The 22,066-nt window shown below is 39.5% G+C and overlaps 1 protein-coding gene across 1 annotated transcript in view; it reads right to left on the minus strand.

Moving 5' to 3' along the window:
• Positions 1 to 2,799: 2,799 nt before the first annotated feature.
• Positions 2,800 to 22,066, minus strand: part of cd276 (CD276 molecule) — a 72,463-nt gene continuing 53,196 nt past the window's right edge. Inside the window, exons 6-8 of the mRNA XM_005748905.1 lie at positions 21,153 to 21,197; positions 13,755 to 13,793; positions 2,800 to 3,677 (exon numbers count right to left, since the gene is read on the minus strand). Coding sequence (XP_005748962.1) covers positions 13,771 to 13,793; positions 21,153 to 21,197 — 68 coding nt within the window. The 3' untranslated portion in view covers positions 2,800 to 3,677; positions 13,755 to 13,770. The remainder of the gene's footprint in view (positions 3,678 to 13,754; positions 13,794 to 21,152; positions 21,198 to 22,066) is intronic.

Below are 22,066 nucleotides of genomic sequence, written 5' to 3' on the forward strand. Positions count from 1 at the left end.
ACACCACAGCAGTTGCCTGTTTAATGTTTTGCTCCAACCTCTGCATACAAAATGCACTGCTGAACCTCCTCAGGAGAAATAAAACACAGTGTAAAATGCTGGCAGTGTTTTCTTCTTAAGTGGTGAACAAACCAAGCAGATCGTAAAAATGATGCAAGGACGCTCGCAGTGAGCTGAATTCTTAGTAGGCGTTTACACGCTATGCTTAAATTCTGGGTAGCTGACCGATGGCTAGAGCACAAATTATTTACATGCATCTTGATAACTTGTGATGAAGTGGCCTGTCCCATGGTTCCATGAATAAACCAATTAAACAGCAGTCTTCAATCCTGGTTGCAGAGCTGGTTTTCTTTACTACAGCCAACTTAATTGCAGTCACTTGCAGTCCCTGGTGTGAATCAGTTCATGATTAGACTGAAATCAGCCAAACTCTAGATCCAGAGTACTTGGACTGGGAGTCACTGGCCTCAGGTGTTTCATCACAAACAGAATACAAATCACCAGTAACTATGAAAGGGTGAATTTGCCATTTGCCTCTTCCTATTAGACTCATTACTTTTAATAGATGTGACAGAAATTATTCATGTTGTAATGAAAGGATGCTTACGCAGAAGAATCTGTTAAACAAAAGGGATAGAAAGTACATTTCCAAAAGAGCATTTACCATGTACTAAAATTTAAAGAGCACAGCTGTCCCCATTTAAATTACTACTTTCCTAGAACCTCATGTTCAAATTAAGTTAAATGCTGAGTAGCAGAAGTGCTTACATAAATATATTGTGGGGTTGGACCACAATCTGAGGCACGCTGTGCTCTGGAAAGTAAAAGAGGGAGAGCTTTTTGAAAAATAGATACTATTTTAAATAAGTTACGGTTTCATCTTGTCTGCACTGACAGCAACATTTATACATTTTTCACTGGATTTTCATTGTGAAGTTTTCTTTTTGTTTTTGACTTGACAAACAGCCAACATATAAGTATATACAAGGTATGAAGTGTGCCTGTGTCACAACTATTTAAACCTTATGTACTAGAACTTCAGCTGTTTCTCCTACGCCTTTGCAGATTGACAAAGTAGAAACGTAGAATACCTGCAACTGTTAGGTCATCTAAAAGTATGCTGAATTTGTCCCAATTCAGAATTCGTCTAAATCAGTGTGCCTCATTTCGTGTTTGAGTGACTTCATAAACACTCGTGTCACCTCTGAAGTATTCCAAGCATGGTAACTGTAACATGTAGTCATCACCACAGATGAAAGGGAGCGTTCAACTCTTAAAAAAAAAGATTATATTTCAAAGGAAAAAAACAAGTACAAAGAATTTTAAAATGACTGAGTATGCCAACTGGACTGCACTGCCAAATGAGAAGCTGGCACGAGCAGGGATGCTTTGCTTGAAATCACAGATGCTACTTACTATACAAAGGTTCCATATTATTATTATTGGTCATATTCATGAGTCTATGCACCAGAAGAGATTTAGGTCTCACAGTTTGGCTTTAGATTGAAAAAGAGTTCAAACTAGTCAAAATTTTGATGTGATGCATCATTGGTTTATCATCTTTTTGTAATAAGTATTAGCACTACTGCAACAGTACTAGAAGTACTAGAAGATGGGGACAAAAATCAGTTTTGTGTAAGTAAAGCTAATATAGAGCATTGGTCATCTAATTTAGCCAGATGAGGCAGTTTTCTAATAAAATAAATACATTAATTAATTAAAATAATTAACACACTTTCTTTTTCTGCCTTCAAACAAACTGTATGTGAATGCAGTTGGAAGTGAATATAATTTTTAATTAGCGTAACATTTGCCTTTCTTGTTTTCCCTAAAAAATATATATATATATTTTTTTTTTTAAATCCTATTCAGGACGGTCAAAAAGTAACTATGACCTACTGAGACGACGCTTCATCAGAGTTCAGCTGAGCCTCTGTCACTTCCTCCTATAATGTAAGATTTAGAAATCTTTGCAGACAATTCAATTTTATGTGACCACTGGCTGCAGCACTCGCTGTCACAAGAAAGAAAATATCTTCAAGACTGGAATTTTCTCCCTTAAATCCCACAACATCTTTTCCAGTTTGTGAATGAGAAAATGAGCGCTTCACTGAAGGGCCAACCAAATAAACCCCTCTTTGGGCCTGGAGCCACTAATCTGTAATTTAATTTCAGGCGGGTGTCTGGGCTATAAGGACACACAGCAAGGTCAAGGGCTACTGTACAGAGAGATCTGCGCATTTGGGCACAACCTGGGGTTTGGTCAACAGTCTCAGCCAGCTTAAGCAAAGGACACAGTGTGTGCGCGCATGTTCCTGTGAATGCCGTATGGGTATCAGTATGGTTAGGTGTGCTGGGAAGGTATTTCTGCAACACTTCTACAAGTCAGACTTGATACAAGGTAGCTATTTTATATATGACAGGAACAAACAATCACAGAGAAAATCCATTATTCAAAACAAGTAAAATGTTTGGGATGACTGAGCATCTGCAAACAGAGAGGGATTAGGCCCAAAATAGGACTGCGTCTAACTGGGAACAATTCAACATGTCAGTGTTGATCTGCATGTAAATGAAATATTTGTGTTACTTTGACCATAATTCATGTTTTACTCATTATGTAGAATAGGGTAGTCGGCAGACATATCAACTAATAGAAAAGTGGAAGGACAAATTTGAACTGCGTGGCTAATCCTGTGAGTGAAGAGAAGAAATGTCTTCTCTTCTCGACCTTGCTCTGCCTGAACGAACACACAGTGGCCCTGGGAACTGGACCAATAATTACCAATGACCAGCCAGTTTCACCTTGTCTCTTTAATGTAAATAGGCATTCGGTTATCAAACACAAATGGCTTTGACATTCATACATGGACATACCTGTACTGCATAGGAATCTACTTAAGTACTGCAATAAAACAACCTGCACAACCCCTGGCCTGGGCGAGATAAATCTTTCAACACCAGCTGTAGAAGCTAGCTGTGATAGTCTGACTTCATTAAAAAAAAATAAAAAAATTCTTACATACAAGGCAGTCAGGTCAGTGAGGAAATCAGGGTGTATCCCATGCACCATTTGCAGTTTGTTGGAGCTTAGCTGGCATTCAATTTCAATTCCCTCAACTTACTGAACATAGGAGAGCGGCACACACTGACAGGTACAAGTTACTCCAGTGACAGACGCTAATTAGCAAGTGCAGGAGTAATGGGAGAGCCAAGTTCTCTCCCTGGCCAAGAGACAGTGATAGCAACTGAGGCAGGGTCATCTCTTTAAGTGTCTCACTTCCTATTAGACAGGAGATCTCTGGCACATGCCCCATCACTACCCATACAGAGTGATCTCAGCGACAGAGAAAGGATCCTGTCACATCCTGTAGTTCTCAAATAGAGCTTCTCTTTTGCATAGAACACAACCCACTCAACTGCATTCACTCACTCGCGTGGCCCTCCGTCGACAGAAAGGGAGGACGGGCAATAGAAAATAATGGCACATGATGTGTTTATGTGTTTTGATGGAAACTCGAGGGAAAGTCTTCGAAAGAAGATGATGGACTCGTCTTCTGCTCAGCGAGGCTTTGACATTCTGTAGGGGATGCTGGAAATAGTCTCCAGGTTGATGGATAGGTGGAGTGGGATCACCCGCCAGACTCATCTCCTCCCCCCCCATCTGGTCCTGACTCCTGAAAAAAGGCACAAAAAGAAAATCGGCATCAGCCCACTCAGTGTGGAAAAGGTGACGATCACAGCAGAACACAGAAACGAAATAACTAATGCAAAGAGTGATGAGTCAGCTTCACACCAAGTAAATAACAATTTTCAAAGCACTATTGTCATTGTTATTATTAGTGGCAGTAATAATTTAAAAATTGCAAAGAAAGAGTCAAAAGAACCCAAGTGGATTTCACATTATTAAATAAACAGTTACACCAGTAAGAATTAGTCTTTTCAACACTGTTACAACCTACAAGTCTCTCTCTATCCTCCTCTCTGTGTCTTCCTGAACTTCCCCTTACTGGTGGCCCCCGTGGACCATCCCACTGCTAGCGCAGCGAAAGAAACTGCTCTCCCTGCATCATTAAACAGTATGAATTAACTTGGGAGGAATTTAATTATGTCACACATGACGCTCTTCTACTTGAAGCTTTTAAAGGCAGTATAGTTGCCTACACACTTAGAGGTTCAGTTTTTAGATGCAATAGTCACATCTGCTGGACTCCTAAATAAACATATTGAAGACAGATATTTTCATTTATGTTTCCTGCTAAGATGAATGTACTCTGAGAGGGTCTAATAATCTGACTTGTGTGCTCTCTGTACCACTAAGACTTTGGCTGTCTAAACCCGTCATGAATCTACTTTTGTTTCAGATAGAATATAACTTGAAAAGCTTTGACTCTGTGCACTCAATAAGCAGATGTATTGTGGTGTTTGAAGCCCTCACTATAAATTTCATCACAGGAAGTACAAAAATAGTCCTGTTAGCAAGCTGCTCCTACCTCCTAATTAATGGTTATTATCATCCTTTTATTATATTTTACACATGACAGCTGGTGTGATGTGGATAAATCCTAAATGAAAGCCCTAAGGGTATTGCTAACAGCTCCAAAATGTCAGAGCAACAACTGATACAGTTGTAGAGACTGTCATTATGAATGATTGGAATCTTTGCAAATTGTAAAGCTTGCCACAAGAAGATCCATTTCATTTGCTCCCTGTCAGAGTGTAATCTGACTTCCTAACATATCCATCAACCAAATGAACAACAGATTTTTCAACTGATTCAAATCTGCCCTTAGAGTCAGACATACACATTCTCTGAAGATGTGTTCTTCAAAGTCATCAAAGCTTTTGAGCCCAGAGGTGAAATAAAAGCACCCTTTGTTCAGTGAATATACAGCTACACCACAGTAATGTAGAATCTTGCAAAATAACAAGCTGTCCACCGGTAATCAAAAAGTAAGATCCACTTTAAATGTTTAATTAACAGCTTCTGTCTGAGAATCCAGAGGGGCCCTGGCAAGGCAAAACCACTCCTGCAACCCAAACCCTGAGACACAAGGAACCACAGATTTACTGGGGCTACAGGAAGATATTCACTTGAATGATACAGCTGCAGAGGGGGTTCAATCTAATGATTGATTAAATCCACACTGTGCCCATTTCATTCCTCATTTACAGTAAAATAAGCTCCATTTCATTTTTGTCATTGGTAACTTCTCCCTAAAAGAATAACATGAAACTTCAAGTTAATAACAAGCAACACAAGAACAATCGGAATATCAATCAAAGACAAAGATCAGGCATAGTGCTGTGGAAGAAAACCACTGAGAATAACCTTGGAGACGAATTTAGAATAATGAGGAAGCAGCTAAACCTTGGTGATACTTAAAAGATGTTACCGGATGATAAACACATCATGACGCTTTCTTTGCACAAGAATGAATAATTATGATAGGTTAGACATCTCTGCCTTTAAAAGTACATTTATATTTATTTTTAAGTAGATACCCTAGAAGCTTATAATGTAAAGATGATGCCAGGGTTACGGCAGGACAAAAACTGTATGCTGTGAAATATATTTAAATAGCAGTTACTATCATCAGTGTGGGAAGACCCACAAAAGGCTGTTATTATTAGGCCTAACCATGCATGTAAATGCACTGCCTTCGAGTAAAGTATGAGGAATGTGACTCTAAATAAGGTACTAAAAAAAGTTAAGTGTTTTATTACCTCTCTCTTTTTTTTTTTTGCAGCACCTTCTTTTAAAAATAAGCTGTAGAGTTCGTGACATACACATTACTTGAGGCAGAACTCTTAAGTCAGATTTCACCATTTATTTTAGAATGACATACGTTGTCATTGACTGTCCCTGAGATCACATCCCAGAGACTGAGATTTAAACCATTTGAATGAAAGAAATACAATATGTACAATGAGGAGGAAGGAGATGAATTTCAGTGCATCTGGGCAATGTAGTGTGATGAGGTGAGCACAGAGCAGCAGGAATAAAGGACGTATGAAGCAAGCTACATGGTTGGGCTTATGAGTGTGGCCCTGTCTGAACTAAAAAGAAGTACCATTAACATTAAAAATTTCTATTCTTAAGTTAAAAATAATTACTAAATACTGTAAGTCCCGCATTAGAGCACCTTATAGGACAAGAAAATAAGAAAAAGGGTCGGAAAGAAAGAGTGGCAGTAACAAAATCTGCCTACTAGCATCTATTAACACCTTAATGTTGTCTTTGGTAGACCTGCACAAAACCCATACTTTAAATATAAGTGCTCTAAAGTGAGCTCTAGAAGAACTGGGAAGCAAGCTGGCCATAGCTTCATACTTACAGATGGAAGAATGCTATCAATCTTCTCCTCTGGTTCTTGTCAAGAAAACAATAAGTGATAAAGGATTACATACGTGTCATATTCTCTGGAAATCGGCGCAGACAGTTACTTAACTGGAAACTGTTAAAAAGAGTTGTGGGCACAGGCCTGTGCTGGGATCTAAGGGGGAGGGGGGCCCTGGCCCCGTGCAGAGATAATTCAATAGATCAGAACATATAACAATGATCACTATGAATGATGGAGTAATGCAGCAGCTCTTGCTATGGGCTTTTCCACTTTATCCCAATAACAATAAGCCAGAGTGAGGTGTCTGACAGGTCATTCTGTTACCACACTGTTGTTCCAAAGCAGCAGCATATATCACACTCTAAAAATCTTACACCTTTATCAGCTCTTTTTCCTATGGTCGCAGTACCCCACCCTTAACCTCTTTCCAAAAGCAGTCTGCAGCCCCCCTGGTGTTAATTATAAGACTTTTCCCCCCAGAGCCTGGGCAAGACGTGGAAGTGCATTAATCTTGATTCTTCACTTCAGTCTAAAGGATCATTTGAAGAGACTCCTGTGGTAAGCCCCAAAGGTGAGGTGACTCAGTACCAGGAGAAAGGTACAAAAAGGGGTAAAGAAACTGCCCTAGTTTATTCTGGGCGCACACTGGGACGCTGGCTACCTCAACAGGCAAGTCGATCATTTACCCTAACCACTTGTATTCTCAGTATGTTAACGTTGAGGAGTATTCAGTGTCATACAGGATGACATGCCAAGAGTCTCTTACCTGTGTTGTGATTCATTTGTTCCCTGATGCAGCATGAAGGTGACTGTCACCTTACAAGCTGAACTGAGGTGAGCTGAGAGACAGCTAAAGGGCTGTGACATGTTTACGTCAATTCAGCTCCATTTCATTGCACACTTTAGTCCATTACAGTTGTGCATAAAGGTCAATTCCAAATGTTTTTATGGAAGATTCATATTTCCCATTTCAGTAGGTTTCCGGGTATCTTTTTGGCTCTTTAAATGACTTTTATTAACGTAGAATAAAAGTGTTTTGTGATGTGTAAAAATAGTTTGGTACTCATTTTATAGCAACAATCCATTGCTGCCTGATGCACAATTACTTATACGCCAGTGCGTTCCTGCACTGTTTTGCTGGCTGTGTCACAGACTGTTAAGTGGAAGGATGGAAATGACACGGGTAATCGGGCAATTGCTTAAAAAAACAAGCAATAAAAAAGCCTGTACGTGATAAACAATGGTCTGAACACACAGGTCATTTCTGAGGATAAGAGCAAAATGATCACTTCTAACTGACTGACAGATTGAATATTTACTCATGCACTACTATGCTGGATGCGATAGTAAAAGAATTAATGGTTCCATTAGAAGAAAAGAAAATCTAGAACATTCTTACAACCGTGTTAACAAGTGCATTTCAACAACATCTCTTCTGTGCACTTGATTCTGAATAGCTTGCTCTTCGCATTTGATCATGGTCCTTCTTATCTCATTAACTACTCTTCTGCATTACTGAAGCAGTTAGCCTGCCGGGACGTGCATGTTTAAGCTTCCGCTGTCTAATCATGCGATTTCTCCTGTAGTTTCACAATAATGTGCACACTTCTGAAAGCTATCCATGAAAGTCATCACGCCATCTCTCCGAGCAATATGGTTAACATATTCCCTTCACAGTGGGGGGTTTGTTCAGTGTTTAGGTTTATGCCATCTGTAAATTCTCTAGCGCTTAGCATATTCACTTTGATAACCAGCAGCATCATAAACAATACGCTGGGATCCAGTTAAAAATACCAGTTTTTACAAGTGATGAGTAATTTATGTATAAAAAGTAGGTGCCAGCCAGTGTTGCTTGATATGAACTGAACATTTTCAATGTGAAAAGACAGTTGAGGAATATTAACCGATGCTATAGCTTATTATAATTGAGTTTTAGTCATTCTGTCCTTACCGTGTTGCACAGAGCCTAATAAAATAATCTCACAAGATACAAACGTGTGCACACAACAGTGTCTATTATCATTATCAGCATAATAACTTTGTTGTTATTGTTGCTGCTATTTGTGTGGAGGCTTTTTTATAATCTATGCATTGATCCCATATCTCACAATCAGTGTCCATTTGGTCTGTATCCACGAATGCATCCACTTTGTGTTCGCACGTTTTTCCAACATCAACACGCTGTCGTATGCAGTCTTTCATCTGCATTATGAGTAATCTATGGTAGTTAATTGAGCCCAGAGGCAGTTGCTTTCAATGAAGGCTCCTGTGCTTTCCTGGCAAAAACAGTAGAGAAGTAACTCTCTGGAGAAGGCAGCTCTCTGTCGAGTGGCAAACAGAGCAGAACTCCTGCCGTGTTCATTAGCTGTCATTGATCAGTGATTCAGTTGCTGTGCAACTCCTACCATAGCTCACATATTACCAGTTTCATCTCCTAAAAATTAATATAAAGGTAAGAGAGCGAAGCCAGCACAGCATTTTCCTTCTTGTCTTTTATTTTTATTTTATTTTTCACAGCACTATTTTGATGTGGATGGATGTTTGCCAAGGTTTCCAACAGCATGCAGAGATTGCTACGCAGCACACTTGTCCATTCCACAGTTTTCTGATATCAATATGAGCTACTATATTCAGTTATTGGCTTCCCTCAGAGGCTATCATCGCTGCAACCTACTCCATCACAGGAGATGTACTGTAGAATGAGGCTGCGAGGTATAAAAATGCTGATAAATGGCTGAGACAAAAGCATAAATAATGCAGAGATCAGAGATACTGGAATAGTGAGTCAAACTCTACTTCAAGATACCCCACACCTCCCTGGAGTGAGTCCAATGTAAGTGTCCTGTCTGACATGATCAGTGTCTGCAGGGCTTCACCTGCCACGTACAACACGGAATTCAAGAACCTCCTCTCTGGCTCCCCTTGCCCTTTACTACTCCTTGCTCCAAAAAAACACAACATCAGAGAACTCACATCCCATCTTCTAGAGTACACCTGGCTGCAGCTAGCTTTTAAAATACACTCAGGCTAGTTTTCTGTTTTCAAATTTCACCACATCTCCCCCCTTTTCATCTTTTCATATCTTTGAAAAAGAACTCCCTATTTGCAGCACAGTATGTAGTTAAAAATCCATGATAGAGCCAAGCCGGAGCTACTACAGCATAGAAATACAACAATGAGATGTATTATTCGCATGACAGTGCAGAGTTTAAGTGAATATATAGGGGTGAATTAAATCAATATTTCACAACTCTGCTGAAGGAGCTGCAAAAGGGCCATTATGTAGCACTAATTGCACCTATAGGGCCTATCTTTAAAAAATGTAATCTGCACTCTCATTGGAATTCATCGAAAGTCCTCAGGTAGATGACCGGGATCATCCGTGCTACTCCTTATTTCACTGAGTTTTCTTTATTCCCTTCATGTCTCCCTTTGAATATTTATTCTCATCTCATTTGCAGCTATCTCTGGCTAGGCCAAGGTTCTGCGCAGTACCAGTGCTCATCCCCCCTTAACATGCACAAAGAATAAAAGACTTTAAATATCATTTCAAATTACGAACAGAGAGAGCAAGCAATGAAATGCAGAATTTCACCTGGGAAGCTCTAAGGTTTCTCTAGATAATGTTACTTCTAAGATATTCGCTGTTTTATGTCAGACGAGTCCATTGTACGATGTGATACAATAACTCCAGCTCTCTAAGAACAATGCATCGATGTCCAACTTTTTCCTCGAAGCTTTGCTGGGAGCATCATTATTCAGTGAATATCCTTCCATAGGCAGAAATACAAAAGGGAGATTTTAAACTAAAATGACAATTATGAAAAACTGGACTCACGGTGTTCTGTGGACAAGAAGGAGATTTTGTTAAATGTTTAATAACTTTAAGGAGCTCCTTGTTGAGGGAATAAATGAAAAAAACCTCTCTTTTAAATCTCACTTTAAAGAAAGAACTGTTGTTCCCCATCAATTGTATCTGACACCTTTCAATGCTGAAAATATCCCACATATAGAATTGAACTTTTATTAACAGAAATTTTCAAGGACCAATAAGTTACCATATAGATCAGCACCTTATATTTACAGTGTTTACAATCTACAAAATATTGAGTGTTCTACAGATAGTAATTATCTCTACAGTCTGTGTGTATTGCTGCTAGAAATAAAACAATAAAAGTTTGAGTTGATAAATAAAAGTCACAAATGAACACATGTAAGGCAAAGGTTTATGAAAACAAAGTGCCCCCTGACTCGAAAACGACTTAATTAAATCCAGAGCCTCGCTTTATTAAATAGAATATGCTGCACTCTGCATAAATGCATTAATCGATAGCAAAGCTGCCACACAAATATTAGAATAATTGATCCAGGATGATTCAGCAGTGGGGAGGTCTAGAGGTTTGCAGGATATTACCTTGCAATAACAGTCTTGATGAAAGTCAGTAGATGCTACAGTAATGACAAATGTCCTCTCTTTGACTCCTTCTGGCCAGACTTTATTTTGGCTAGTTACAGGAAATTACTTTCTGCACCCTCCATCATCTTCTACTCACTCTGCATGGTGCTGCTGCTTTATGGCAATGACCAATCAGGGTATAATAAAAACAAGCTGTAACTGTCCGGCTTTATAATAAAAAGTATTCACACAATCGACACCAAACTGCTGGTTATTAAAGTACGAGCTAGAGGCCCAGCGAAGAACATTGTGATCTATACTTTGCTAATGTGTGATGGTAGTAAGTAAACGAGCCAACAAACTCCACTGGAACGGCTTGTCAGATGGTGGGATAGCTTAGAAAACATCCCGCCAACTGTTTGTCACACTTTTATGAGTACAACAGAGTACAACACTGTGAATGTCATCTTGTGGAGATGGTTTGAAAATTAGCCATTATCCGCATATTTAAATTACATTGCATCCTATCCCTACGCCTGCTGGTTTTTCACCCCATACTTCAGTGTGTCTGTACTGAACAATTATATACACTTAATTCAGGACAGAGTTGTTAACCTTTCATACTGATCTCTTTATTGCTAATATAACTGCTCGAGGTCCATGTACATACTGTATCTGTACAGAGACCTACAGGTCTGTATGTATGCAAATCTGTACACACATACAGACCTGGATAACAATTAAATGCATTAGAACTTGAATAGTAGATAACGGCAAACTTACTGTGGAATACTCTGAAAAAACAACAGCAAAAGTATCAGAAATTTTAAATAAAACAAGCTGTGTTTCATTTTCTGGCAAAAGACAGACTCTTATCTCTCCAGCACCTCAGTGACAAAATACTTCAGTATTTGTCAAATCAAAATGAATGGACTACCTTCTAAAATGTCTCCCAACACATCAGCACCTAATATCAAAAGATCTATGTCAAACCAATGGGGAAAATATATCTTTTCACTTACAAAAGAAAGCTTTGAAGACAAAAATATATTTTTTCCTCATAACAACTTCTGTCCTTTGTTGGATACAGTACTGAAGCTTTCCCAAAATAGCTCTAAGGTTCTGGGCTTTCCTGGCCATGTGCTGTGTTCGGGGGGAGAAGGCTAACATAGCCATATAGAGAAGTGCCTAGTTACCCAGCAATTTAAACACTGCAATTCAAGTACTAAGGAAAAAGATATACAAGAACAATGCCCTTGTGATAATACCCAGATGACAAACAACTGCCAAAGTCCCTCAGGCTAGATAGAGAACATGAATGGATTCAGTCCAAAAGTATAAATACCCAGAGAGCATCTTTTGGGTTGGAGAATGGCAGCTAAAACAGGGAGGACAGCCCAGGTAGAAGGTGCTCATAGGGGAACGTATCTACAATGCAGCAAAAAAAAAAAAGGCAGTTTCCTGCATTCCAGACAATATGGATATCATACAGACAGAGAACTCCGTGAGTTATCTGTCTACTTGTTGGGCCACTTCTTTGTGACTCTGTATAATGCGTCTGTACTGATGAGGTTCCTCTCAGTATGGTCACAACATTCCCTTGACAGTTATGTAACAATTCTCCACACGCTCTCCAGGGAGAATCCCCTCAATAATTTAGTTCACTACTCTGCTTTTATGTTCACCAACTCTTGACTTTTCCAGAGGGGTATATCTGAGTCATTCACTAATTCACAAGAGACCACAGTTCAGACTGGCCAGGTACATCACCACTATTAAGGAGGCAATCCCATTCAGAAAGCAATACCAAGATATGCAGATCTTCAGCCATCTGAATCATTTGGGGGTAAAAGTGTTGCTGTCCATGGTGCTGAAAGCCTTTTCTCCTCTTCCTTGCATAAATAGTGGCCTTTGGTTATGCATCACTTAATAAACTTCTAGTTTATTTCTTTTATATCATAATATTTAAGAAATTGAAAGACAACTATCTATTATTCTATGCTATAAATGTTTTCTTTTATATTGCTACTTGGGATAAATTGTTGCACTTTATTTTTAGACTTTTAATTTTCATATTATGGATGAAATCTATTTTCTAATGTGAAGACTAAATTCTCACGAGCCCTGCTGTACTTAGTATATCATGAATCCTGTGCCTTTTTACTCATTCTTCATTTTCTGTAAATACACTAATGTTGTCAGATCAACCAATCCCAAGTCAAGTCAAGTCAGCTTTATTTGTATAGCACATTTAAAAGACAACAAGTGTCGGCCAAAGTGCCAACACTTGAAAAACAGAGAAAGTGACTAGTAATCATGTGTATCTTTAATGGTGACAAGGATGTCCAGAAAGCCAGCATGATGGTACCAAAGTGTCCACTGTATGCTGATTAAAGTAGATGTGGTTAGTTTGGGTTTGTAAGAAAAGAAGCTTCTTTTATCCTGCGACACTGGGTGCACTCTTCTAAACACATTACATTCTAGATTATCCAAATATCTATAAAGAAAGCATCAACATTTTAAAATGGTCTTATTAACCTTAAGGCTCTGATTTAAAAAAAAAAATCAGTGCAGTCTGTTATAGCTATGTTCAGGGTGTAGCTAGCAGTTTAAATGCTTTATAAGGATGACACTGAGCACACGTTTCAGATGCCATCAAAAAGGAAGAGACCCTGCATAGCTCACAGCTTAATTGTTTACCATTTTTAAGACTTTCACTGTGGTTTTAAGGAGTCCAGGAAATATGTCTGCATGGCAGATGAAATTAAATAGATTCATCACATCAATCAGTGACCCTGTGATTCCAAAAATCAAAATGTCAAGACTTGTCATATTCCAGACTTTCTGCTGAATTAATACATCCTAGCCTCATTACAGCTGCACTTACCCGTATCCTCCAGAGCATTACTACTGAGTAAGACTACCAGACAATTGTGATAAGGAGAAAAAAACAAGTGCGACAACTGAGCAACACATAAAAAAAAACAGATCTACTTAAAGACACATATACTCACCTTTATTCGTTCGACCTTAGCTTTTCAGCGATATCATTCCTGAAGGTAAGAGAAGAAAACAGTTAACAATTCTGCTCAAAATATGAAACAACTGTATGACAACTGTACAGTGGTCACTTTAGTTACTTTCTTGTCCATTGTCTTATAGACCAAAGCATTATCATAGGCTTAGTAGTTGTTATCCTGTTCCCTTCTTCAGTAGCACCCCTCTGCTCCATCTTTGTGCACCAACCTTGCCATGGCTAACAGGAAGCAGAGGGCACAGCGCTTTATTTAATTAGTCACAGCAGCTGAGTGCTCATGTGGAACCAAACAGGGGAGGCAGATTGGGGTAGTGAGATGGATAGGCACTCTCCCACTGGGTCTTGGCTGTGCTGTCAGAAGAACGCAGATTACATGACAGAAGAGGGATTGTTATAAGGTGGGTGGGTATGGCAGGAGGATGTAAATGACACTTGTACAGGGGGATTCATCCCAGAAAAAAAGAAGAAGATTGCTGTCACTCCTAAAGTAGTCTTATTCTTTCACAAAAAACCCAAAACATAAACTCTTACTTACATGTACTGTTACAGTTATCTAAGCCGTGGAACTAGGGATCTGTTTTTGTAATGCGCAACAGTGAGCAGTTTGGCTGCTTTTATTAACTGTGACAACGCTCATTATTCCAAATGATTTAGGACCTGTTCTTTCTTACTCTTCTGACAATGTTCAGGTGGCCTTTTCCTTACAGACCAACAGATAACCTCTAAGACACTGCAGAAGTTGTTTGTTGTGAAACACATTCTTGATGAATTTCTAAACTCAAACAACTTGCAATTCACTTTTGTAAATGCTGATTTTTCAACTTACGTGTACTGAATATATAAAACAATGAGAAAGCATACAGGAAATAATGCAACCATTTGTATATAATTAGAAGATTATATGTGATGTGAGGACTACATGATTCATGTGGTGTGAGGTTTATAATTCCATTATCATCGATTCAGTGTTACTTGGCCTTTAACCCTGAAGAGCTGCCTCAGGGTTTACCCTTGCTGAAAACACAACTGTAAACATGTAGGTTACTGTATGTTGCTGAAACAGCAAAGAACATGAATGCAGTACTTGTATAATTGTGCGCAACTACTAAGCAGTGGTGTGCAGGGAGCTCTTTTAATTAGCGCTCTTGAAGACATTCAGTGACCCACATCTAATAATGAAGGCAACATGAATGTTCTATTTACATATCTTTACTCAGTAATGTGTGACCGTTGGGAGAGCTCAGTGGTGGAGATTCTGGTGCCAATGAAAAGGGAGGGCATGTCAAGCAGAGCTGCCTGAGGCTACCTTCCAAGGCCTTCTCAATCTGAACTGCAGCAATGTGAAATGGTATGCTAGCGGCCTGCAGGTCTGTCAAAGTGGGTTATATTATAAGGAAACTGTGTGCAACTTTTAAATAAGGCTTCGACTTGTAATACCATGTAGTCCAAGAAGTCAATTCTGAAAGCTCCCCCCACCTCCACCGCAATATGCAGTTCTGGTTAGGGCTTCTTGATTTAGACCATTACAATTATTGTATCACAATACACACACTGGCAAAACTACTGAGGCCCATCAGATCTTTTACTTCTTCATAAAACATTGAAAAGCCCATATCTCAGAAAACACCTAAAATATTTATTTGTGTTTACATCAATTTTTCTTGCAACTAGCCTTCCACTAAACCTCTTGTTGGTGTTGCTGGTCGGTTAATATCACAGAGAGCAGCTCAACAGAATAGCATGGGGCGATCGTGGCTCAAGAGTTGGGAGTTCGCCTTGTAATTGGAAGGTTGCCGGTCTCGGTCGTTGTGTCCTTGGGCAAGACACTTCACCTACCGCCTGCTGGTGTTGGCCAGAAGGGCCGATGGCGCGATATGGCAGCCTCACTTCTGTCAGTCTGCCCCAGGGCAGCTGTGGCTACAACTGTAGCTTGCCTCCACCAGTGTGTGAATGGGTGGATGAATGGGTGTGTAAAGCGCTTTGGGGTCCCTAGGGGGGGCAAGTAAAAGCGCTATACAAATACAGGCCATTTACCATCAAACAAATAAGAACACCTGATTATTTATTTATTTTTATCTGCCCCAAAAAACAACCAATCAAAAAAATATTACTGCTTGGGGTTATCTAATTTTTTACATTGCAAATTAAGATTGATTAAAAACTACTTGCTTACTCAATAGACAAGACGTTAAGGTAATCCATAAAGCGTGGCTGTCCTTGTTTCTGTTTGGAGTCACCATCTTGAAGCCTTTAGTCAGTCAGCTGTTTCAAATGATCACAATATCTAAGGTGACAAAGTGCTGGGATTGAATCTTTAACATGAGTTCAGTAACTGTCATTCTTCTTTCAGTGGTGGTCTTGGCACAAAGTTGCTAAGAGAAGAGTGAGTGAGAAAAGATGGTGGGACTTCCCTCTGTCATCACCTTTACAGGGCTTGCTATTCCCTAACCTTACACCTTCACAGAACCTTGCCTCAGTTAAAAGGGGTCAATAAAACCCTTTTTCAAATTCTGCTTCCTTTTAAAGGAGTATGTCAAATTGTTATTTTCCAATGATTCTTTGTCCATGAAAGAACTGGGTCACTGACTGGCACTCTCTTTCAGGGCCTCGTTGCTAAGGCCTGACTCCTTGGAGTCCAGGCTTATGGAGACAGGGTAGTGCACACAAACTGAAGTCAGGTTCTGACAGGAGTTGCACTTGCATGACTGCGGCCTTCTCTAAATAGCACATCATGCTCAGATTACTGAACACATTTCTGAGCGGAGGTAAGGGATGAAGGCAGCTAGAACTGTATGCACTGCACGTATCTGCATGTGAATGGGCACTGGTGTAAACCACTGCTTCTGTCTGTGTGCTGCGGGTGTGTTCCTTTGCTTCCGACTGTGTGTTTGTGTGTGAAAAGGTTGCTGCTGGCTTTAGCCCCTAGAAATACATCCAGAATTTGAGCTTCACTGTTTGTTAAACATTATTTGCCTCTGCTGTAAAGGCAACAAAGGGATTCTATCCCACTGCAAATGAATGAGTCCAGGTCTCTAGTTATCGCTGGTTATTGTTCCAATCAGGCTGGCTTTGAAAGGGGAGGCGCGCTTTCCTTTGGACAGCTCATTAAGATAACACACAAACGTGGCTCCCCATCATCCTGGGTTTATTAAAGTGGGCCTCATTTCAGCTCCTTTGTCTCATGCAAGAACCTCTGCCTTTGTCAGCGCAATTGGAGCCAGATGGCAAAACAAAGCTGGCTGTCTGGATTGCTTAGAGAGCTATCTCTGAAGACAGAGCCATTAGCTTGACTTCACAAGCTCACCGCCTACTATGTCCACCTGGATCAACCAGGTGTGCAGACGATGACGAGAAGCAGTAAGACCAAGGGTGGCCTCAAGTTGTGCTCTTGTCACTGCAATACATGCATGCATACTACAGTCTCTCGACTCTGCTATCCTTTACTCAGGCCTTTTGGCTAAAGCTGAGCTATTAAGTCTCGCTAGTTGCGGGATGGCTGACCCTGCTCCTGGCTGCACAGATCTCTGAAACATTCATGAGAGAGGCAGTAGAGAATAAAAGCCACTGTCCCTCTTCACTCAAAGACTCTCCTTCACCTCTCAGCTTATTAAAATCACATGGTATTAGACTTGGGTGTTCACAGAAAGGCTAAATAATTCAATCAGAATAAAGAAGGTGTCAAATGAATAACTCTAATGACATTAACGCTTGAGGGAGAACTGCTCAGGGCTGTGAGGGGTAGTTACTGAGGCTAGGCAGCCAGAAGAAACTTGCTCTGCTTGCTAATGGCAAAATTAATTCTGAACTCAGAAGGTCATATTAATACTAAGCAAAATATCACAGCACTCTATTCAAGGGGAAAAAAGGCAAACATGACAGTATTTTATTTTCATTCACTAGCACACTAGAAAAGGCAAGGATAAATACTGAAGAAACCTGCAGCTCTGGTTCAATGTGATGGTACATCTCGAAAGTTTACTAATTAACACGACATGTAAACAAGTCTGAAGTTTTACAGTGTTTGTGCCACTACTTCTTCCCGCTTCTCAGACTCTAACTTCAACGGTACTTTACATTTACTGCTAATGAGCAAATATTAACATAACATGCGAATATGCTAAACTAAGACAGTGAAGATCCTCAATACAAGGAGGAAAGAAAGAAAGTGCAGCAACAACCATGTCACAGTGGTCTCTAGAAATAGTAGAAAATGACTCTTGTACCGCTCTGGATTTTCACTGCTGTCAGTGCTGAACTTTACATGATTTGTATAGAAAGCAGTGAGTGCAAAAAAAGAAGAAAGAAAAGATTCTGTGGACACAGACAGTGTTACATTGCAAATATGCACAAGTCTTTTTTTTTATTGCCTAATTTTTGTCACTGTTTCTGATTTTGATTGGTGCTTACTGTCCTGCATTGTTAGTTAATCTATTTGAGTTTTCATAAGAATTTCTATTGTCTAAAGTTTTGAATTTCTAATTTGATCTTTTTATAAGTTTTATAAGTGTTTCGAATCCTTTTTTCATTGGTATTCTAGTATGCTGACCTTTAGTTACCATGGTATATTGCCATGGTAACCGCCTACTGATCTATCAGTTCTCAAGAAAATAGCGTCACCATTCCTGGAAGATCCCTTGGACCTCTGCGGGGTGAGAAGGTTTTTGCATTTCCCTCATGAGTATCATTCGTGAATATCAGGAATTGTTTATAAAATTTGAAAATTTAGAAAATGTATAAATTCTGTTCTACTTGATATTAATCTGCTGCTAAATCTCTTTTAAACTGCTGGAGTTGTACCTACTAGAAAACAGGACACATGCCAAGAATCCCCGTTTGAAATTCATTTATTTTGATCTGTATTTAAATTAAAGTGATTTCCACATTTCCTTACTTAGGGCTAGTAATGTTTAATGTTTAAATGTATCCCGTTTAAAGTTTCAAAGCTCTAATGTGCAGATGTCATGCTAGAAATAAACAGTAACATAGAGAGAGCACTCAGCAATAAAATAATTAAGTTGAATTATCGAGTCAACTGAGTTGATAGCTACCTTCGTGTGACCGCTTACCCCGACTGCAAATGTTAGCATAAGTACATTTGGATATTGTAAAGATACCCTGAATTTGTTGAACTTGCTTTATAGTACAGGGACTCAGTCCTCCCTGTATCCTATGTCATATTTGTTTAATCCTTCTGTGTAACCCGTAAGCTTAATTTAGGCTTCTGCTGGATATCTATGTGCTAATTTATGTATCTGGAAACTCCTTTTATCGGTACACCACAGCCTTCATGGTATGTGTCGACCCAACTTGTAGAATAATTCCTGCATTAGTGTGCGTTGTCCTGCCGTTTATCCCTCGTGTTTTCTGGTACCTCCCAGCTCTTCAGTTTTTGGTTTTGTTTTGATTTTCTGTGTCATGTTTCTAATTTTGATAAACCTTGATAAAGCTTGTCCTTCTTATTCTGCCTTGTTCTGCATTTGAGTCCTCCACCTCCACACTACAATCCACACAGCTACATTGTGACATTTTTAGTAAATTGGCATCAGTGCTGTGCAAGAACACACTATTCACATTTTCAGTAAAAGGTATTCGCAGTTAAAGAATGTGTTTCAGAATACACGGGTGCTCTGAAGTGCCTGCACCGCCTGTGATGGACTGTAAACAATAATAGAGAAATGACTACTGCTGGCTTCAGTTCCAACAACATAGCTACCAGCAGTAGTGCTGAGGCCAATCTATATGAAGATTTGAGGGCAAAAAACTCTGACTGAAAACTCTAACATTTCAGTCAGATCATCAGCTAAACTGGCAATCACTTTGAAACAACACTGATGAGCCTGTATTGGGTGACTGATGACAACAGGAAATAATTACCAATGAAAATGAGCCAACAGCCAAACAAGTTTCTATACAGCTGTTTTACATTTGTAATCTTTTACTTTATGACGCAATGCGGTAAAGTCGTAAAACACACAAATGCATGTTTTCTCTAGACTTGTGAAAGCAAAGTGTGTGTGATTCTATAGTGGTAAACAGTAACTGTTTTTATTTGGTAAATGGTAGTGTAAGATGATGTTCTACTGGAAAAGAATACCTCAGAGCACCTTATTTAAACAAGTGCAAGAAGTTTATGTTTTTTGTTCTTTTGACACATCCGCTTGCAAGCTGATTAGCATTTCAATTGCAAGCATGCTATTATCATATTAGCATGCATCTTTCTCTGCCTTAGTACTACCCAAAATAACTGCTAGTGTGTGTGTAGATGGTACAGCTCTGACCAGCTCCTATTCCATAAAAAATTCTAAATAATAAGTAAACGTCTTTAGGCTATTGGCCCATTGGATACATTTAAAGAAATAGTGGCGTGGAGACTGCTAGAAGTGTGTATTTATTTTGCTAGACATCATAAAATTCAAGGCAACTTATTTCAAGTGACAACAATATGCCCAACACATTTCAGCCAGGATTCAATTGCAAAATCAATTTGCCTTGATAAAAAGGATAATTTAAATGCAGGACACGGCAGCACTATTGTTGGCATTTTGAGAAACTTGAAACTTGTGGAACTTGTTACCATTAAATTTACAGACAAGATAAATTTTACTTTTATAGCTGTAGCTTTGGGGGGTATGTATAATGTAAAACAGCTTGTTGGCATCACTAAATTAGTGTGCCCGTCTCCCTCTCCCTGCCTCAAACACTTACACACACACACACACACACACACACACACACACACACACACACACACACACACACACACACACACACACACACACAGTGGAAGAGTTATGCCACCGGGTTGCTGTGTTGAATGGATTTGATGCTTGGAGCTGGTCTTGTTTCTCACACGCACTCATGCTTCATCAGCGCTCACTCACACTTCAGTAAACAAACTTAACATTCAGTTACTTGTGCTGTTGAGTCCCTACAAACCTGACACCTGCACTTCGTGTTAAAGAAGCTAGACTAAACTGTGGGGGATTTTTGCATTATTTAATATTTTTGCAACTTGAAAGCCCTGCACTGTAAGTAAAGAAACCCATATGTCAGGAAAACATACACTTCTAGATCAAACCACATATCCAAAGTGTTGCATTTGTAAAGAATTGATTGCCTTGTTTACCAGCTTGGCTGGGTTGACTAATCCAATTAATACGGAACTAATTCTTTCTTTTTTTGTTACCTTGCCTGGTACTGACAGTACCAGGCATGCATGCATGATTACATTTGAAGTATTTAAACATATTTAAACATTTTTGATACAAGCTAAAAGATGTCAAGCTTTAAAAAAAAAAAAAAAGCTATTTTAAACCACATCTCTTCTCTGACCATTTGAAAAGCTGAAACTTGACCAGGTGTGTATTTGGCTGACCTGTCTTTGACTCCTCTTCTTCTTCCAGCACCTTGGCTTCTTCAGCTGTGGGAAGACAGAGGAGCCATTATCAGTGGAAGCAACAGTACAAAGGCAGGCACACAATGTAGTCACTTCATCATAAGCCTGTGGTGAGCTGATCCTTCCCAGCTCAAAGGACACGCTGTGATGACAGAGCTATATGACGATGACGCTCCAAACAATAGTACCCCCACTACATCACACGCAAGCGCGCACACAGACACACACACAAAGAGTCATATCTACCCCTTAACCTCCTATCCAGCTCTCTCACAAAGACAGTAATCACATTAGGCTTTAGCTGTGGGCTCTCTGAAAACCACTGTCAACGGAGTTAGGGAGCCCAGTGATGACTGTCACACTTTATACACATGTGGCATACGTGTACACACACACACACACACGTACACACACACACACACACACACACACACACACACACACAGGCTAAAAATAGCCTGGGACAGAGCATCCGAGCACCAGATATGCATTCTGTGACACCATTTTCACTGCAATCAGACTCAAGATCCACTCTTTAGCGTGTGATACATGAGATTAAACTGCTGGTTGAACAAAACTAAATGTCAAGGAAACACAATTCAGATGTTTATATTCCAGCACATTTGCCTGACTTTCCTGGACTCTGACAGCAGGGACTATAATCCTCTAGGGAAATTAAGCAAAATCCGTATTATTACAGCAGCAGAACGTGTTGAGTTTCCAGATTCAAACAGCCTGTATCTAAGTCTTCCCACACCATATTCCTTAGTTTATCCTCCACTGTGTTATGATGTATTTGGAAACGTATTACACTCATTGACACATGTGTCATATATTATCACATATTTTCGTTAATCGGACCAGGTTTGGGCTTAAAGCTGAGTTGAAGATTT

Source organism: Pundamilia nyererei, unplaced genomic scaffold, assembly GCF_000239375.1.
Source record: "Pundamilia nyererei isolate P.nyererei 1_Seehausen unplaced genomic scaffold, PunNye1.0 scaffold00233, whole genome shotgun sequence".
Lineage (NCBI taxonomy): Eukaryota > Metazoa > Chordata > Actinopteri > Cichliformes > Cichlidae > Pundamilia > Pundamilia nyererei.